Genomic DNA, 21565 nt, shown 5'->3' with positions numbered 1-21565 from the left:
GGTGCAAAAGTCAGAACGAGAATGTGGGGGGGGGGGGGGGTGGAGAAGTACGAGATGGCGAGTGATATGTGAAACCAGGTGAGGGGGAAGTTTAGTGGGTGGGAGCCGGGAATGAAGCACGAACCTGGGAGGAAAGTAAAGGACTGTGACAGAACAGGTTGGCAATGCTAATTCTCCCATTAACCTGGCCTTGGCGTTGATCACTCCTCCTCGTTCTGTCCCTGGTCTACCTGCTCCCAGTAGTTCACACACTTTGCCCTCCCTTCTGCAGTTCTTGGGAGTTCACTATTTACACACCCCAACAGTAAAACAATCGCCAACTTGGCTAATCAAAACAATCCCTTCAGATTTATAACTCATAAAAATAAGAATTCTAGACACAGGCAATCCAAAATTTTTTGTTTATTTTCACTCGCACCATTACATCTGTTTGTAGACAGCAGAATGGCTCCCATCACACACATTACCTCTTGAATGGAGAATGCATTGGCATGGAATGGAAGTGCGATGAAGTGGATGCCTGTGGAGAATACTCAGAAGAAGCAAACTGTAGTGTTGGGGGAAGAAAATACCCCTTCCAACAATGATCAGTGAGGCACAGAGAGATCCGTATTTACTGACAAGTGCCTTTATTGTTTAAACTAACAAGTAGGTGAATTCATACACTAAATACCTTGTGTGCACACCCGCTAAGTATCCCTGACTCTCCTGAATAGTCAAAGAATAGCAAAGGTATTACCTGGGAGTTTGTGCTGTCTAGGTTAGCCTTGTAGTCCCAATTCACTCGCCACTTGCTTCACGCAGGGTTGCTCACACTTGTATCTGCGATGGTTATTCTCTGAAGTTACCGCTGCCAGCACACACGGAGCATCCACTTTTATATCCATTCCTTATCGATTCAAAATTTGCATTCCGGTGTCATTGGCCACAGGCCATGTGTCTGACCTTTAACACCTTGTGATTGGCTCTGCTCCAAGCCAGCATCCATTTATTGCCCTCATCCCATCAAGTGACGTCGACAATTTATGGCTCTTTGTTCTCAATCAGCAATGAGTTCAGGTCACTCCAGGCAGGCACAAACCGCAACATTCACGAACCTGTATATTATATCCAACCAAAGAACAGGTCACAAATAACTTCTTCTTCGGAAATTATCTCCAGTCCAGCAGGTTCCCTGAAGTATCATTGTGTCTTCCTTAAAACATTGATCGAGCCCAGCATGTCAAGCTCACAAAATGGCAGCCTCCATCCCCAAGCACAGGGCAAGAACAAAGACAATTAGACTGTGTGCTTCCACTGTCCTCGATCCATTTGAATTCACTGATTTGTAGACTGTTGTTCTTTTTGGCCAACGGTAGACATCCCACTGAAACCTCTTCTTGTATGAGGTATTTTCAGTTCGGTGGCAGTATGGAAAATGTGGTGGAAATGTGATGGGGGAACGACTGTGGAGACCATTCTGATGAAGATGACTACCCTGGTTCAATTCCTGTTCCTTCGAGTCATGGCCCCCAAAGACCCGAGGGACAGCTTGGGGTGTCCTAAAATAATGCCTGGGTCAGTGGGAGCAGGCGCACTGCACCCTACACAGGCATTCCCACTGGTGGATTCATTTTATATCTTTTATATTCATCTGAGCATGTGGACACTGATCTGTGGGTTTAACCGATGCATTTGTTGTGGAATGAAACTGTGGGATGTTAGAATCCTTATGGTCTCACCACATGATTATCGCCACCCCCAGACCAATAGTAGAACTTCCTGGCCCTTTTAGGCCAGCCTCAAGCAGATTCGAACACTCAGTCTGGCTTTGCTAGAGAGGTTGCAGTAGACAGCTGGTAAATAATGGTTTATTTATTTATATTGAAAAGTTAAAGACCAAGTGTGTTGTGGAGAAAGCCTCTGTATATTTGTAAATTTTTGTTCATGCTTGTTTCTTTTTCATTTGTGTACTTGTAAATGTTTTTCTTCACCACTTTTGGGCAGCTTTGGCACTCCCCCCCCCCCCCCCCCGCCCCAGTACTAAATAAAATCCCTTTTCCCAACTGGTGACCCTCATCGGGCATGCTCACCCACACCTGATGGTGAGATGTAAAAAGGCCTGGGATAGAAGGAAGCTGAAAGGAGAGGGGAGTGGACCATGGGAGAAAGGGATGAAGGAGGGGCACCAGAGGAAGGAGGTGGACCTTTACCACATCTCCTCCCAGATTCTCACTTTATACCCCCTCCCCCACCCACCATCCCCCTTACCGGTCTTCACCTCTCACCTTATAACTTGTACTCTTTCCCCTCCCCCTCCTTTTTACGCTGTTCCTTTCCAGTCCCGATGAAGGGCCTCAGCCTGAAATGTCAGCTATTTATTCTCCTGCATAGATGTTGCCTGACTTGGACAGACTTGCAGGATATGACAGGCATAATGTTAAATATAATTTAATAGTTTTAACAGATATAAACTGACCCTGTGCCTTCTGCTTATTAAACCCGATAGCTGGACTTGGGAACATGCTTTATTGACGTCTCGGTTTAGTTGTCAGCGTTCCATATTTGACTTGGTAAATTGTAGGTTGAAATGCAACTCTGGGATTTGAGCTGATTAATCTAGGCCGACGTGGATTCAGATTAATTTAATTAATTTATTTTAGTTAGAGATACAGCACAGTAACAAGCCCTTCTTGCCCAATGAGCCCATGGCCCAATTGTACCCATATGATTAATTAACCTACTGACGTATACACCTTTTGAATTTGGTGTCCTTCTGACACAAAAGCAGAGATCTGAGGGAACACTGGCCAGGTGGCTGAGTTTGCGAAAATACGCCAAGTCTATATAGGCTAATTGCATCATGGAAACACCAAAGCTCTTGAATGGAAAAGCCTACAGAAAGTAGTGGATATGGCCCAGTCCAACATGGATAAAGCCCTCCCCACCATTGTGCACATCTACATGGTATGCTGTTGCAAGAAAGCAGCACCCATCATCAAGGACCCCCACCATTCTCTTTCGTGCCTGCAAAAAAATGAATCTCAGGGTAGAAAGTGGTGATGTATAGGACTGAGGCCCTCCAATGGTCAGAGGCAACCAAAGCTAAAACTGTCTATGTGATGCACATGTCAGGACAGTACAGTATGGAGAGCAAGCTGCTGCCCATGCAACAAACTCCCCCTCTCCACACCATTGCTGCCATCAGGAAGGAGGTTCAGGACCCACAACACCAGGTTGAGGTACAGTTGTTACCCCCTCCACAATCAAGCTCTTAAACCAGAGGTGTTAACTTCACTCGCCTCCATAACGGAACTGTTTCCACAACCTATGGACACACTCTCAAGGACTCTTCATCTTTTGTAATCTATTTTTTTATTGAAGTTCATCAAACAAACACTTCCATAAGATGTATTTCAGACATTGTATGTATATATATAATATAATCACTTCATCTCATGTTCTTAATATTTGTTGCTTATTTATTTATTATTGTTCTTTTAGATTGTTTTGTATTTGCACAACTTATTGTTGTCTTTGGCATATTGGTTGTTTGTTCACCTTGTGTGTGGTCTTTATTAATTCTGCACTGTTTCTTTGTATTTATTGTGAATGCCTGCAGGAAAATGAGTCTGAGGGTAGAATATGGTGATATATATGATTGATGCCCTCTGTAAGGCAGAGTCAACGAAGGATAAAATTGTCAATGTGATAGGCAAGCCACGTGCACAAGACAGGACAATACAATATGGGGAGCAAGCTGTTGCCCATGTAGCAAGCTCCCCTTCTCCACACAACTGATGAATCGAAGGGAACGGCAGAGACCTATAGAGTTTGGCACCAGTGGTGTCACAGGAGTTGCCAGTAAGTGTTAAACTCAATGTAGGGACTCCAGCTCCAGATTTTTCCTCGGGATGTATTTCCAAAGCCTTACCCATGAGTGGGTAGACCTGCGAGGCAACAGAAGTTTGAGATCAGAGTTTTCCTTCTCCTAGTTGAGCTGCCAACCATACTGAAGTCCAGGAGCTGGTCTTGATTGTCAGAGGCTACTTGAGGGCATGGGGAGTGGGAGCTTATTCCCCACTACCTTCCCCACTATGACAAACTCAGAACCAGACGGGTACTTTGATAATAAATTTACTTTGTACTTTGAGTGTAAAGCTTGTCAGATCAGTGTCAAAGAACCAGTGACACAACACTAATAATAGTGCAGAGCTCAGAACAGTTTGATGATGAACAGAGAAATTGTACAGTCCTTGTACAGGATTCCCTAAAGATTAAAGGTTGAGTCGGTGGTAAGGAAGGGAAATGCAATGTTAGCATTCATTTCAAGAGGACTAGAAATTACAAGTAAGGAGGAGATGCTGAGGCTTTGTAAGACATTGGTCAGACTGTACTTGGAATATTGTGAGCAGTTCTGGGCCCCTCATCTAGGAAAAGAGGGTCCAGAGGAGGTTCATGAGAATGATCCCAGAAATGAAAGGGTTAATCTATGAGGTATGTTAATTGGCTCTGGTCCTGTACTCTTTGGCATTTAGAAAAATGAGGAGGGATCTCATTGAGAGGTATTGAATATTGAAAATATCTCGAATGTGGTGTGGATGATGATGGTTTCAATGGTTGGGGAGTCTGGGACTAGAGGGCAGACCCTCAACATACAAAAACATCCCCTTAGAACAGAGATGAGGAGTTAATTCTTTCGCTGGAATGTGGTTAATCTGTGAAATTCATGGCCACAGATGGTAGTGAAGGGCAAGTCATTGGGTATATTTAGAGCAGAGGTTCATAGGTCCTTGATTAGTAAGGGTGTCAAAGATTAAGAGAAAAAGGCAGGAGAATGGAGGTTAAGAAGGCTAAGTAGTCAGCCATGATGGAATGGTGGAGCAGACTCGATGGTCCGAATCGCCCAATTCTGCTTCTGTGTCTCGTGGTGCATTATTGTGCTGAAGTGGAGTATTGCATTCAAATCCAATGGCCTTCTTATCAGAATGATGCACCATCAATAACTCACACTGAGACGTAAGGCGAGATATCGGCTTTTATTGACTGGAAGAAGGAACCAGGAGTGAGTGTCCATCATACTATGTCCTGGAGACTGAGGCCGAGCGTCAGGCCTCAGATCGCCTTTATACAGGGGCCTGTGGGAGGAGCCACAGGAGCAGTCAGCAGGGGGCGTGTCCAGACAGGCACATAGTTCACCACACAGAACGATGTGAAGGCTTTGAGGAAGTTCAGAGGAGATTTATGAGAATCCTTCCTGGCTAAAGCACAATGGTTCCAAAGATAGTCTGGATAGACAGGGGTTGTTTATCACAAAGTGAAGGCTGAGGTCGGATGGGGGTGAGGGCGTCTGGTAGAAGTATAGGAAATGTTGAGAATTTTGAACTATTTAGTGGAGAATCTTCTCCATGGTGAAGTGGTTTAGTACTAGAGGTCACAGTTTAAAATAAAATAGAAGAGAATTAATAGTGACATGAGATTTATTTTGTGTGGCAAACGGTGGAATCTGAAACACTGTATTATAAGTACAGATGGGGTGAAGGCAGGCTCCTTTGAGTCTCACACAAAATGCCAGATGAACTTGGCAAATCAGGCAGAATCTATGGAAATGAGGCAACAGTGAATATTTCAGGCCAATACTCTTCGCAAGGACTGGCAAGGAATGGGGAAGATGACAGAATAAGAAGGTGGGGGGAGGGGAAGGAGGACATACTAGAAGGTGATAGGTGAAGCAATGTGGGTGGGGGGATGATGTAAGAAGCTGGGAGATGATAGGTGGAAAAGGCAAAGGGCTGGAGAAGAAGGAATCTGATAGGGGAGGACAGTGGATCTTGGGAAGGAGGAGGGGCCACCAGTGGTGGTGATAGGTAGGGGATGAAAGGAGGTTAGAGGGCAGAGAGGGAAATGGAAGACAGTTCCATTGTGGCCTGAAGGAGGGAAATGGGCAAAAATGGTGAGGAAAACATTGCAAATTTATGTAGAGAGGGCCAGAGAGTGATACTCGAGAGTTGTTCTGGTACAGAGCTTTCACAGAGAAGTCAGGTCATATAGCATCCTTCAGTGCTGTAACCATTTTGTGATTGCTCAATTAAATTACCAGAAAAAAAACATTTATTCATGCAATCAACACTTTTTTTTTGCTTTTTAGGTATGGTCAAAACTGCCTCATTCAGTTTGAGGATTTTGGTAACGCCAATGCATTTCGTCTGTTGAACAAGTACTGTAACAAATACTGCACCTTCAACGATGATATCCAGGGTATGTTCTTATTTCCTTTATGAACCTGAGTGATTTATTGCACGATGATACGCGAGCTTGAAAGCATAGTGAATGAAATATAGATTACCCATAGAGTGATCGATGGGATTTTATTAGAACCTATCCACATCACCGATCTTTTAACACACACAAAGTGCTGGGAGAACTCAGCAGGTCAGGCAGCATCTATGGGAAAGTGTCAACAGTCGATGTTTCAGGCAGAGAATCTGCATAAGGACTGGAAAGAAAGATGAGAAGTCAGGGGAGGCAGTGTGGGGCGGAGGGTTGGAAGAAGTACAAGGTGGCAGGTGATAGATGAAACCGGGAGATAAAGGGCTGGAGGAGGGGTAATCTGATAGGAGTGGGTAGAAGATCATAAAAGAAAGTGGGAGGAGCACCAGAGGGATGTGATGGGCAGGTACAGAGATGGGAGGGAGAGGGCAACAGGGAGGGGTAGTTACCAGAAGTTTGAGAAGTCGATGTTCATGCCATCAGGTTGGTGACTACTCAGACGGAACATAAAGTATTGTTCCTCCAACCTGAGTGTAACCTCATCACAACTGTAGAGGAGGCCATAGACTGACATATGGGAATGGGAAATAAAATTGAAATGGATGGCTACCAGGAGATCCTGCTTTTTTTGGTTGATGGAGCATGGGTGAATGGTGAGGTGGTCTACCAATCTACGTTGGGTCTCACCGATATACAGGAGGCCACACTGGGAGCACTAGATACAGTAGATGATCTCAACAGGCTCACAGGTGAAGAGTTGCGTCACCTGGAAGGACTGCCTGCGGCCTTGAAGGGTAGCGAAGGAGCAGGTATAGGGGCAGGTGTGCCACTTGTTTCGCTTGCAAGGATAAATGCCAGGAGGGAGATCGGTGGTGGAGGGGGTGAAGTGAGAAGCTGTGAGGTGACGGGTAGAAATGGATTTCCTACATCTGCAGAATCTCTTGTGCTACTGATCTTTCAGTCTCATTTGGGCTCTTCAATAGATCATTGCTTTCTATATTAATTTCCTCATTAATGGCCCCCACTTACTATCAGTTTTTTGAACACCATTAGAATATAGAAAAGTTCCACGGTCATATACATTTATTAATAATTTGCTATTAACATAATATTATTTATGCTTATTTTTTATATTACTTGTGCTAATATTATTTTGTGACTGTATGTGCTATCTTAACTATATGTGCTGTGTGATACTGTATGTACGAGCTTCCAGTAGAAGTGGTAGAGGCAGGTTCGATATTGTCATTTAAAGTAAAATTGGATAGGTATATGGACAAGAAAGGAATGGAGGGTTATGGGCTGAGTGCAGGTCGGTGGGACTAGATGAGAGCAAGTGTTCGGCACGGACTAGAAGGGCCAAGCTGGCCTGTTTTCGTGCTGTAATTGTTATATGGTTACTGCGTTTTGCGCCTTGGCCCCGGATGAGTGATGTTTCGTTTAGCTGTATACATGTGTACGGTCAAAAGACAAGTAAACATGAACTTGCAATACTCGAATAATGTGGTGAGTATATGTTTTGAAAAATGCTGTAACATTTGGCTAATAACGATTAAATTCGAGATCAAAATTTGTAGCTTCCTTTCTGAGGATGATTAATTGAGGTGAGCAAAATTTCCTCTGGATCACAGCTAAACAAAGATAGTGTGAGTAGAGTGTCGACAGTTCTTGGTTCTCTTGGAACTGGGTGCCTTCACAGGACTATTCAGAAGAATGCATCAGTTTTTTGATGTGCCAACATTGCCTTGTTTGGATATTGAAACTGGGATTTTATTAGGACAGCCTCCAAACATTGTTCCACAAAAGAATCTGCAGATGCAGGAAATCTTGAGTAACAGACACAAAATGTGGGAGGAACTCAGCAGGTCAGGCAGCACCTATGGAGAGGAATAAACAGTTGATGTTTTATCGACAGTTGATTTCCCTCCATAGGTGCTGCCTGACCTGCTGAGTTCCTCCCACATTTTGTGTCAGTTTCACATATTGTTATCTACCATTAAATACCAGAAACAAAGTATTGTTGCAATGATTTTCATACACACTGGGGAATTAAAAACTTATCAATAATGGCACATTTTAATGTAGTTCAAGTTGAATTATCATTCAACCATTCAGAGATGTACAGCCAAATGGAACAACTTGGGCCAAGGTGCAAAACAGTCCCAATAGTTACAAACAGCACATAGTTATGATAGCAGAAAATCATACAGTTGCAAATCAAATAGTAAAGCCCCCAAGATCCTGTGTCATGGTCTGTAGATTGATGGTGCGTGGAATGTTGTCCATTCTATCTGCAGGAACAAGCATGCAGCAGTTCCTCAACATGCACTCATGCAGCTGCAGCCAAATGCAATGCAGCATGTCTTGCACCGAGCGAACACTGGAGGGCAGCACCAACAGGGAGGGCCAGCCCTCAAACCAGCATAGATTCCAGTGTATTCTCATAGGCCTCTGTTCTCTCTTGCATTTCCTCTGGCATATCCCCTCCTGGGCGGCTACAGTGGGTGGCATTGCGGCACGAGGACCTGGTCGGCACTATAACCAAGGGAGCGTAGATGCCAATACTAGAATATAATTCAGAAATTTCCCGGCCAAGAAGTCAACCCTTCCAAGAGCAAATACAATTGGCCATCCCATGGACAATGGAGGTGGGGTTGGGTGTATAAAATAGAAAGAAATGAGAACGAGAGGGCTGACTTAAAGTATGAGGTTTGAAAACTGTTGTGATTTAGTGGAAGGTATAGATTTAAATATCTAACTTTAGGAATATTACCCAGTGTAATATGTTGACACACTGCAAGGGTAAGTTACCTGAGAAATTTACTATATTAATATATTTAACATTGCACAGTTTTGTAAAACTGCCTGAATATTAAATTTCAAAGTTTTGAAGTTTCAAAGTACATTTATTATCAAAGAATGTATAAATTATACATTCTTGACAGTTGTTTCCTTATAGGCAGCCACAAGGCAAGAAACTTGAAAAAACCCAATTTAAAAAAAAATAAGTCCAACAGCTGATGCACAGAGAAAGCAGAGAAAAAAAACACAAATCATGCAAACAACAGAAGCGAACAACAACATCCTGAACTAAAATGAGTCCTTAGAACGAACCCTGGAGTAGGCCAGCAGACTCGGTATCAGTCCATCATATTAGTGCACACAGAGCACAGCATCCGGGGCTGTCTTCATAGTCTCAACACCATGGAGGGAGGAGTGACCATTGCAGAGAGCGAGCAAAATCTGCTCTTGCCTTTGATCCCGACACCCTGTCTTTCCAGTTTAACTGGACGGGTGTTTAAGTTGTCCAAACAGTGCATAGTATCTTGCACTTGGACCCGGGCACCGCTGCAGTGAAAAATCTTAGGGCCTAGAAAATGCTGCCCAGCAACTTGCTTCAGGCCCAGAACACGCCACCCAGATCTTGCTGCCCAGCCCAAAGTCGCTCTGGATTTCTCCAAATCAGCTCTGCACCCAGAACAATCCAACCTTACACCCGAGCCGGTTGCACAGTCATCGGTAAACTTCTGCCTCGACTTCTCTCTGAATGGCTCACTCCATCTGCAATATACCAGCACAGTTCATCCCTTCGCTTGCCTCTTCTTTGTTTGTGGTGATGGTTTACCACAATTTACCTCAAAAAAGGTGTTATTAGTCATGTTTTAGTTGAATTTCTTGCCTGTTGAATTACCTGTGAGCTGTCCCATGTGTTTGGTAGTCCCATCTTAAACCCGGAACTAGAATGTAAGAAATTGCAGGTTAGGTAATTGAAAATTAAGACCATAAGGCATCGGAGCAGAATGAGACCATTCAGCACTGTTACTGCATCATAACTGATTTATTATCCCTCTCATCCCCATTCTCCTACCTTCTCCATGTAACCTTTGACACCCTTGCTAATCAAGAACCTATCAACCTCACTATAACTATACAATGTCTTGGTCTTCACACCTGTCTGTGGTAATGAATTCCAAAGAGTCACCTTCCTCTGGCTAAAGAAATCCCCCCTCATTACTGGTCTAGGATATGATTAATCTAGTCAGTTCAGTGCAGCTCAATGGGAACTGATAGCTTTGTACCAGAGAGGATTATCTGAGGCCCTGCAAGAACTTGAAAGAGACAGTCCATCAATACCGTGTGCCTGATTTAAGCAATTTTCAGTTCCCCTATTTACAGTTACTCGTGTCATGATCAGAGTGTGCCTGTCACAACAGGTTTTCTTCATTGCTTTAAGATCCACTGTTTGTTTAGCAAGCTTAAAATTTAAAGTTTGTTTTAATTTTTTTTGAAGTACTTGGCAAAACATCAAGCTGCTCAGGGAAGTTGCTGTTGGATCTTTTTTTGCAGCTTTTCGATTATTTCTCCTGACATTAACATGTCAACACTTGAAACTGTCTAAATGCAATTTTATTCTGCTGCTGCTGAATACTTTTTTGCACCTTTGTGCTATTTTTTATATCTCAAGGAATGTGCTTTCTTTCATCCTAACATTTAATCGTGAATTGTTTCTGGTGTGGTGTGAATGAAAACTCATTATAAGATACAATGAGAATAACAAGCGATTGGACTGCCTTCAAGTGAAACTCATCTGTGTCTATCATTAAATTGATTCTTTCAAAGCAGTGTAACTCTTCCAGTACAAATCTTAGCCTTTTAACTATTAACCAGTAGTGTTTGAATAATGGAAGTATAGATTCAGTGAACTAAATGATATAGATTGGATTCTAGTTAATTGGGCAGCTACTTATTTGGGACAACTCTTAAAGAACAAAAACTAATTGAGAAAATAGCTGGGATTCCCTTTATTTATTTCGGACATTGGGCTGCTTAATTGGGACAGTTGACTGTTGCTGAACAGTTTCTAACTAGTGCCAGTTGTGTGCATTTGCTTGGCCATTGGACACTACATTGTGCCTCAAGCAAAAAGTTTTTAAATAGCATCAGTTGCTTGTGTTTGTTTTCAAAAAGCAGTGATTTTTGTCACTGGTAATTGGTGAGAAATAATCAGTAAGATCATTCAGAACTGTTTTGCTCACTGCAGTTCCAAGTATTCAGGCTTAAAGATGCCAGAAACATCCGGGAGTGCAAATGAAATGATTTCACTATTTCAACAAGTTGGGAACTACGAAGAATCATCTTGAATATTACAATGAAAATGATGATTTGGAGGATACAATCATCAAAAGTAGTCCATTTTCTACACTAGGTGTCTGTGCTGATTTTGTTCATTTACTATCAATCAAAAGAACACGGCAGTGTACACTGGATAAATTTCCCTGTCGATAATGATTAGGAACTAATACAGTTTTATAGTATTGTAAGTAATATTGGTAGTGTTCTAAATTGTTCTGTATTTCATTTAACTATTTGTTTTTACTTAGTTTGCCTTTTTATACCCTTTAAGCTATTTCCATTAAAAATTGGCTAATTGGGGCAGCTGCTTAATTGGGCCAAAAATGTACTAGCCTCGAAAGGTGTCAAAAAAACAGAATCCACTGTATTAACTATTGCTGCCTGAAGAACTGGAGTATAGATTCTGGGAGCAAAATGATGTATGCCAGTTTAACTATACATTGATTTCACTGTTCATACACTCAGAAGGTGAACATAAAACCCAAAGTATATCATAGAGCTTTAGAACACTACAGTACAAAAACAAGCCCTTTGGCTGGTCACAATCTGCCGAGTGCTGTTGACCTTTATCCGGACCATAGCTCTCCATATCCCTCTCATCCATGTATTTATCCGAATTTCTCTTAAATATTTAAATGAAACCTACATCTACCGCTTCCTTTGGCAGCTTGTTCCACATACTCCCACCACCCTCTGACTGAAAAAGTTCCCCATCATGTTCCCCTGAACTACTTAACCTTCACCCTTAACCCATGACCTGTCAACCTCAGTGGAAAAAGCCTGCTTGCATTTACCTAACTGTACCACTGATAATTTTGTATACCTCTATCAAATCTCCCTCATTCTTCTATGCTCCAGGGAATAAAATCCCAACCTATTCAACTTTTACATATAACTCAAATCTTCAGATCCTGGCAACATCTTTGTAAATTTTCTCTGCACTCTTGCAATCTTATTGACATCCTTCCTGTAGGTTGGTGACCCGAAATGGACAAAATACTCCAAACTAGGCCTCACCAATGTCTTGTACAAATTTAACATAACATCCCAACTCCTGTATTCAATGCATTGATTTATGAAGGCCAATGGGACAAAAGATTTTTTTTTGAGACCCTACCTACCTGTGAGGCCACTTTCAGTGAATTATAGATCTATATTCCCAAATCCCTCTGTTGTCAGGGAGATATAGAGCTTATCGGTTTCACCACTGTAATAAGTGAACTATTGTTTCTCCACCAGAGCTGACAAAGTAAAGTGTGATCAGTGTCAGTAGGCGTGGAGTAAATTGCTCACACGCTCAAGGAGAGCACCTGTATGTACAAGTCCCTTTGTAATCATACAGAAAATTACATGACAGCTTGTCACAATATATCATCTGTTCTTGGCATGTAGCATTTTGCAATCCTTTCATTTTGAGAAAAGCTGAAAACAGACATCCTTGGGCTAAAATTTTGTTATCTGACTTGTTGAATTCCCCTGGCACCTTGTGTGTATTTACATGAAACACCCTGGTTTCCTTGGCTGCATTAGTCTAGAGAAGACAACCTCTGGCCCCGCCAAACTCGTGAAATTGAGGCTTGCTCGATCCCACCCCAAACCCCGGTTTGTGTGGATGCTGTGTCATTTACTACCCTGTTACAAACTAGTGCCGTGAAATAACAGACAGTACATTGCATACGATTAAAGGAATTATATTTATGAATCTTAGCTAAAAGGTTAGTAAAGAATAACAAAAAGAAACATTAAACAGTCAAATGTGCACCAATTGGAGCTCATCTTGAACTTCTCTGTCACTCACGTGCTGGGCCTTCATTCAACATGAAAGCACACGCCACCTTCTGAATGTCGCTCGCAATCCATCTCGAACAAACGGGTCTCCCACCGGATCGTACGCTACGACCAGTTCTCCCCAGTGTCTTCCCTCTTCATCTCCTCTCGAATGAAAGCCAACCCAACCTTGGTGTCCCTCACCAGAGAAACCTTCCCTTAATCCGACCATCCCAATTGGGTGGCACACATTTCTCATCTTTCATCTTCAACGGTAACAGTAAGCATGAAAACAGAACAGACTGCTCTTATAGAACTGCCAAAAAATGAAATACATACAGTATAACAGTAAAAATATGAACCAGGACATATACATTCATAGAGATACAGCACAGAATAGGCTCTTCTGGTGCAAGAGCTTAACCCCAACCTAATCGCTATAAGATAGAGGAGCAGAATTAGGCTATTTGGACCATTGAATCTGCTCTGTTCCCTCTCAGCCCCATTCTCCTGCCTTCTCCCTGTAATCCTTCATGCTCTGACTAATCAAGAATCTATCAACCTCTGCTTCAAATATACCCAATGACCTGGCCTCCACATCCACCTGTGGCAACAAATTCCACGGATACACCCCTCACTGGCTAAAGAAATTCCTCCTCATCTCTGTTCTAAAAGGACACTCCTCTATCCTGAAGCTGCATCCTCTGGTCTGGACTCCCCCATCACAGGAAACATCCTCTCCGCATCCACTCTATCAAGGCTGTTCAATATTCGATAGGTTTCAATGAAGTCACCTCCCATTCTTATGAATTCCAGAGAATAAGGCCCAGAGCCATCAAAAGACACCCCTTTCAATTTTGGACTAATTTTCACGAACCCCCTTTGAGCCTTACCCAATGTCAGCGGATCCTGTCTTGAATAAGGGGCCCAAAACTGCTCACAATACTCCGTGAGGCCTCACCAGTGCTTTGTAAAGCCTCAACATTGCATCCTTGCTTTTATATTCCAGTCCTCTTGAAATAAGTGCTAACATCGCATTTGCATTCCTCACCACGGACTCAACCTGCAAATGAACCTTTAAGGATTCCGACACATGGATTCCCAAGTCCATTTGAATCTCAGACTTTTGAATTCTCTTTTCATTTAGAAAATAGTCTATGCTTTCATTTCTGCTACCAAAGTGCATGGCATGCACTTCCTGACACTGTATTCTATTTACTGGTCTCTCCTCCATGGAACAAATAGTCCTTACAGCATGAAGAAGGTCACTATTTACTGTGCTATGGAAGTAGAAATAAATATGGTTGCTAATGAAAGTGTAAATGGATGGGCCTGGAAAGTCTGTCACTCCACCAGATAAAACAGCACTAAGATAATGACTTAAAGTCAATTATGCCCTTTGTCACTATTATATGAAGACCATTTTCCAGTGATAAAATAGACATTAGATAATACAGTGCCTCTCAGTACTATTGAAATGGGCGTATACTTACCAAGCACCATTTTGGTAAGTCTTCTCTGAGGATTGTCATCTTGTCATGACGGAGGGGCTGATGAGTTTCTGAGATCCTGAGAACGACGTCATCTGGAGTTTGGCACCTGTGCTGAGCTCTTGGTAGGGTCACCCAAGATAGTGAGGTCAAAGGAGAGGTTCCAGACAAAGAGCGATCCAACCAAGACCTCGGTGGAGCTGGCGGAAGATGACGACGCATCGCAACGGGGGTGAATATGGAGGAAGGCTGCAGCAGTGAAGGGCCCCCCGCTCATCTTGCATTCCATGCCACTGGACCCTGACCTCAATCCGTCAAGGACCGTATGGTAGCTGACCGTGCATCAACCTCCCCATGTTGAACAAAGTCATGTCCCGGTGTTCTCTATTAATGTATATCCTGGATTGGCCTCAACAGCCACCTGAAGTGCAGCCAATAGACAACACCCTAGGGGAACATCTTACTTGAGTGAGGGCACTATGACTACAATTTTAGTTAATATATTGGAAATTCAATTGAACACGGCCTGGAATACATTGTGCAGATGTCTGACACAATTGCCACCTCAAACAGTATTATTCCCATGCAACATACACAAAATACTGGAGCAACTTAAGCAAGTTAGGCAGGATCTGTGGAAGGGCATTAATAGATAAAATTTCTGCTGGTCAGGACTTAAATGAGGGTCTTGGCAAGAAGCACTGACTGTTTATTCCCTTCCACAGAAGCTATATAACTTGCTGAGTTCCTCCAGCATTTTGAGTGTGAGATTCCCAGCAACTGCCGAATCTCTTGTGTTAATGTTATTCCCATGCAAGATTCTTGAAGCTTTGTTGCTGAAGTAACAATTAATGGGAAGTCCCTAGTCAATTCAGAGACCAGAGCACAACAATGATCTGAGACCTCACTGTAGTAACTTGATATCTGGCATTTATTCTTCAGTCTCCACTCCTATGATCCCTGTCCCAACCCATCTGTCCAAAGGCAGATCACTTTCTGTGGTGCACTGATTAAAATTGGTAAGATTCAACAGGGAAATGCTGTATTTCTTTAGCACCCTGAGGAAGTAGAGACATGGGTGAGCTTTCTTGTCCATGACATCAATGTGGCTGGACCAGAACAGACTGTTGTGACGTTTACATCTGGGAACTTGAAACCCTCACCCTCTCAACTTCGACACCATTCATGTAGACAGGAACAGGTGCAACCCCTTAATGAAGTCAATGACCCACTCTTTTGTTTGGTTTTTGTCATGACACCATAGCTGTAAGCTGTTCTTCCTGTATTCTAACTCATTTTTATTGAAGATATTGTCACTATCATGGTGTTATTTGCAAACTTATAGATGGAGTTAGAGCAGAATCTAGCTGCACAGAGATGAGTTTACAGGGAGTCAAGTAGGGGACAGAGGACACAACCGAAGTATTTTGGGGTATTGTTTAATAACTTTTCAAAGTGGACTATGCTACAAGCCCTTTGTGGGCTGTAGGTTCAAATCTCTCACTGCAACAAGTGCAAGAATGTTGACTTAATGAACCTGAAGTTCTCAACCCACTCAATCTCAACCCTCTGTCACCAACAGAAACCTGGATCTCCAAACCGTGACTCTAGCCAATTATCTGATAGGTGATCCTCGTCTAAGGTGTCAATTAAGCCAATATTCACCAGCCCCTTGTTCTCCAATTCTCTCTTCTCCCTGGCTTTGGGCTGGTTTCATCTGAGGAAAAACATAAGTCCCATTCAGTAATAAAGCCCCACCAACATACCACTATGATAAGTGTCAAGCGCATCAATCAGCAGACCAGAATACAGAGTCATAGAGAAGTACAGCACAGAAACAGGAACTTCAGCCCACCTGGTCCATTCCAAACTATTTAAACTGCCTGCTCCCATGGACCTGCACCGGGACCATAGCCATCCCTACCCAGACAATCCCATGTACCTATCTAAACTTCCCTTAAGTGTTGAAATCGAGCTCACATTACCACTTGTGCTGGCAGCTCATTCCACACCCCTATGAACCTCTTGAGTGAAGAAGTTTCCCCTCATGTTCCCCTTAAACTTCTCACCTTTCACCCCTAACCCATGACCTCTGGTTGTTGTCCCACCTAACCCCAATGGTAAAAGCCTGCTAGCATTTACTCTGTCTATACCCCTCATAATTTTGTACACCTCTATTAAGTCCCCTGTCAATCTTCTACATTCCATAGAGTACAGTCCTAACCTATTCAATCTTTCCTTATAACTCAGGTCCTCAGACCCAGCAACATCCTTGTAAATTTTCTCTGTACTCTTTCAACCTTGTTTCCTTCTTTCCTCTAGGTAGGTGACTAAAACTGTATATGATATTCCAAATTAGGCCTCACCAGTGTCTTGAACAACTTCAAAATAATTTAAGTTTTGGGAAATGTGCATGTGGCACAGAATTACAGTGTAGTGGTTTGTAATATTATAATGCTATATTATAATGTAATGCTATTACTATTTACTAGGATGTTACCTTGGTTTCAGCACTTAAGTTACAGAGGAAGGTTGAACAAGTTAGGTCTCTATTCATTGGAGCGTAGAAGGTTGAGGTGGGATTTGATCGAGGTATTTAAAATTTTGAGAGGGATAGATAGTTGACGTGAATAGGCTGTTTCCATTGAGAGTAGGGGAGATTCAAACGAGAGGACATGATTTGAGAGTTAGGGGGCAAAAGTTTAAGGGAAACACGAGGGGGTATTTCTTTACTCAGAGAGTGATAGCTGTATGGAATGAGCTTCCTGTAGAAGTAGTAGAGGCCAGTTCAGTTGTGTCATTTAAGGTAAAATTGGATAGGTATATAGACAGGAAAGGAGTGGAGGGTTATGGGCTGAGTGCGGGTAGGTGGGACTAGGTGAGATTAAGAGTTCGGCACGGACTAGGAGGGCCGAGATGGCCTGTTTCCGTGCTGTGATTGTTATATGGTTATATTGCAGGTCAGCGATTGAGGCCATTTGATTAAGTACAGGAGGTATCTAATAAAGTACGCACTGAGTGTCTACAGTAGTATGCAATGCAAGCTTTGGATTAGGTATTAATTAAACTCTCTGATTTGAAGATACCTCATTGTGAATTATTTTATTAAATCCCATCTGTATAGCACATTTGAAGTTTAAAAGTTTTGAAAATTGTGCAATATTAAGCTAATATGGCGGTAAAATTATCTTTCAGGTTCACTGAAGGGTTTGAAAAATGTAATATTATCACTCAAATGATTAACTAAAAAATTATGCATTTGGAATCATAAATCTCACAGTGAATGACGCACAACTTTACACACTAAGTCTTACCTCTCCAATTACAACACCATTTGAACATCTAAGGGATTTAATTGCATAGTTTAGGCAGTGGTTAAGGAAGCCTTGAGTCTGGGTTGGAATTAATTAGAGATCCCTTGGCCATCTTTAGGAGTCCTGTGTGAATTCGATGTTACAAGACCAGAAAATAATTTTGAGCTTAGTAAGCAAATTTGTCCAGAGCTTGCCTTTTCCAAATTTCCCTCCCACATTTGAAAAATTCCTTGGAACCCCTGATGAGACCAGGCAGCAATGGAAAACACATGCTTGCTCAAGTGTAGTCTGTCTTTGCTGCTTTGTAAGTGTTGACTCAGCTGACCCGGTTGTGTTTATATGAAAGAGTGGTAATACTCTAAAATTAACCAAGACTGGAGGGCGTGAGGAGAGAATAACTGGGAAGAAGATCCAGAAAGTGTAGCATTAATGGAGTAAATTTAGCCACACTAACCACAAAAAGGATAAATAACAAGGTGCCCATATCCCTGTAAACCTTTGTAGTTCATGTACTTGCCCAAATGTCTTTTAAATATTATCCTTCCACCCACTGTACCACCTCCTCTGGTGGCTTGTCCTACTCATCCACCACCGTCAGTGGACAAACTTGTCCCTAAGTTTAAAAGAGTGAGGGGGCGGGGTCTCATTGAAATCCGCCGAATATTGAAAGGAGCAGACAGAGTTGATGTGGAAAGGATGTTTCCAATAGCGTGGGAGCCTAGCACGTGAGGGCACAGACTCAGAATACAAGGACATCCATTTAGAATGGAGGTGAGGATGAATTTCATAAGCCAGAGGGTGGTGAATCTGTGGTATCCATTGCCACAGGCAGCTCAGGAGGTTAAGTCATTGGGTATATTTAAAGTGGAAGATGATAGATTTTTTTTTAGTAAGGGCACCAAACATTATGGAGGCAGGTGAATGGGGTTGAGAGGGGAAAGAAATCAGCCATGATTGAACGCTGAAGAAGTCTCAATTTGCTAAATGGCCTAACTCTGCTGCAATGTCTTATGGAAACTAAAATCTCAATGTGTACAGTTAGACGTGGAGTAGAACAAGGTCTGGAGATGGAAAAAAAGACCCCTGGAATGGCAAAGTCTACAGAAAGCCCAGTCTAGCCCTCCCCGCCATTTAACACATCTACAAGGAGTGCTGCCACAAGCAAGCATCGAGGATCCCCATCATCCATGGCATTCCCTCCCTTGCTGCTGCCATTGGGTAGCAGGTACAAAAGCCTTAAGTTTCACGCCACCAGGTTCAGGAACAGTTATTATCCTACAGTCATCAGGCTCCTGAACAGGTGTGGATAACTTCACTCACCAGCACTCTGAACTGATTCCACAACCTCCAGACTTACTTTGAAGGACTGTTTGGAACTCATTTCTCAGTGTTATTTTTATTTCCCCTCTATCACCCCCCAGCTTCTCACTTCATCTTCCCTCCCTCCCTACCCACCCACCCACCCAACATCTCTTTCACCTGACTTCTCTCACATTCTAGCTTTTACTCCTTTGCCCTCCTGACAACTTAATATTCTGCCTTTTCCCTCGTTCTTTTCATTCCTGATAAAGAGTCTCTGCTCAAAATATTGACTGTTTATTCCCCTCCATTGATGCTGCCTGATCTGTTGAGTTCCTCCAACAGTTCCTCCGGATTTCCAAGATCTGCAGAATCTCTTGTGTGTTCTTTTATTTGCACAGTTTGTTTTCCATTGAACAATTGTTGTTTGTCGGTCTTTGTTTATGTATAGGTGTTTGTAAATTCTGTTGTCTTTCTTTATTTTCCTGTAAATAGCGGCAAGAAAATGAACCCTAAGGTTCAATGTTAATGTATTTTGATAATAAATTGTACTTTTACTCTGACTTAGAAATGAAATGTTGACATTGGCAAAGACACTCTGGATATTCTAGTTTATTGTCATATACACAAGGTCACAGTAAATTTATTATCAAAGTACACATACAGTACGTCACCAGATACAACCCTGAGATTCATTTTGCTGCGGGCATACGCAGTATATCCAGGAAACACAATAGAATCAATGAAAGACCACGCCCAACAGCACAGACGAACAACCAATCTGCAAAATGCAACAGCCATCTGGATATAATAATAGAGGACAAACAAGCAAGACTTAATAGATCTTGATAGACTAATTAATTACTTAATAGATCTAGCCATTCGAGACACACAAATCACTGAGTGAAAAACTCCAGAAAAATGCTGAATTAAAAGAGGAAATTGAAAGACTTTGGAACATGAACTGGGTATATATTGTCCAATAGTAATACCTACAACTGGCGTCATCCCAAAGTCACTACACAATAGCATTAAACAATTAGGGCTACTCAGTAATATCCATGTAAATCAAATAAACTCTTCTTGGGCTTCCAGCGGGTACAGGTGTCGATTATAACCAATGTTTCGATGACAGACTCTGCCAACTACTTGTCATTGGAGGGGTAATAACTGTTTTGAACATGGTGGTGTGGCACCTGAGGCTCCTGTACCACCTTCCTGATGGCAGCAGTGAGAAGAGGGCATGGCCTGAGTGGTGAGGGTCCTTGATGATGGATGTTGCTTTTCTGCAACAGTGCTCCACATAGTTGTGCTCAATGATGGGGGAGCTTTACTCATGATGAACTGAGCCATGTTGACTACTTTTTGTAGGATTTTCCACTCAAGGACATTGTCGTTTCCAGGCTGTGATGCAGTCAGTTAACATAGAAGTTTGTCAAAGTTTTAGATGTCATGCCGAATCTTCGCAAACTTCTAAGGAAGTAGAGGCGCTGCCAAACTTTCTGTACTCATGTACGCAGGTGTAGTGATAAGTATACTTGCTGCAGCTTCTGAGGCATAGAGCATCTGAGCCTGTGCTTTGTACTTTTGGGGAAACCACCTGAAATCACTTATGCAGATTCCTAAGATAATAAATAACCCACACTGAACTATGCCTTGTCAAAGAATGGCAAAATTCAAAGTAAATTTATTATCGGTGTACATATATGTAACCATACACTGCCCTGTGATTCATTTTCTTGCAGGCATTCACAGTATAGCAAAGGAATAGAATAGAATCAATGAAAAACTACACACAAAAATGGACAAACACCCAATGACCAATAGAGGACTAACTGTACAATATTAAAACCAAATAATAAATATCATTATGAACATGAGTTGTAGAGTCCTTGAAAATTGTGGAAGATGCTCTCCACTGCACATCTCTCGAAATGCTTTAAATATATATATTCACCACCCAGACATTAATTAGCAACCTTTTGTGTTACAAAAGCAAATCTTAAACACTAAGATCCTAAATCCTAAAATCAAGACTAAACACATTAATGATGGTAGAGCAGTAGATGTAGTGTATATGCATTTCAGGAAGGCATTTGACAAGGTACCCCATGTAAGGCTTATTGAAAAAATAAGGAGGCATGGGATCTAAGGGGAACTGCTTTGTGGATCCAGAACTGGATGATGAGATGATTAGAGTCATTGATCGTGTGGATAGTCAGAGGCTTTTTCCCACGGCTGAAATGGCTAGCATGAGAGGGCACAGTTTTAGGGAGCTTAGAAGTAGGTACAGAGTAGATGTCAGGGGTAAGT

The 21565-nt window shown here is 42.3% G+C and overlaps 1 protein-coding gene across 5 annotated transcripts in view; it reads left to right on the top strand.

Annotated features, from left to right (window-relative positions):
- me1 (malic enzyme 1, NADP(+)-dependent, cytosolic) overlaps nucleotides 1-21565 on the top strand; it is a 467654-nt gene that overhangs the window by 328246 nt on the left and 117843 nt on the right. For all 5 annotated transcript variants that reach the window (XM_059983100.1, XM_059983103.1, XM_059983101.1 and 2 more), the window contains exon 7: nucleotides 6128-6237. In XM_059983100.1, the coding sequence (XP_059839083.1) occupies nucleotides 6128-6237 (110 nt within the window). The remainder of the gene's footprint in view (nucleotides 1-6127; nucleotides 6238-21565) is intronic.

The sequence above is a fragment of the Hypanus sabinus genome, chromosome 10 (genome assembly GCF_030144855.1).
Source record: "Hypanus sabinus isolate sHypSab1 chromosome 10, sHypSab1.hap1, whole genome shotgun sequence".
NCBI lineage: Eukaryota > Metazoa > Chordata > Chondrichthyes > Myliobatiformes > Dasyatidae > Hypanus > Hypanus sabinus.
This window is presented reverse-complemented; position numbering and strand designations above follow the sequence as displayed.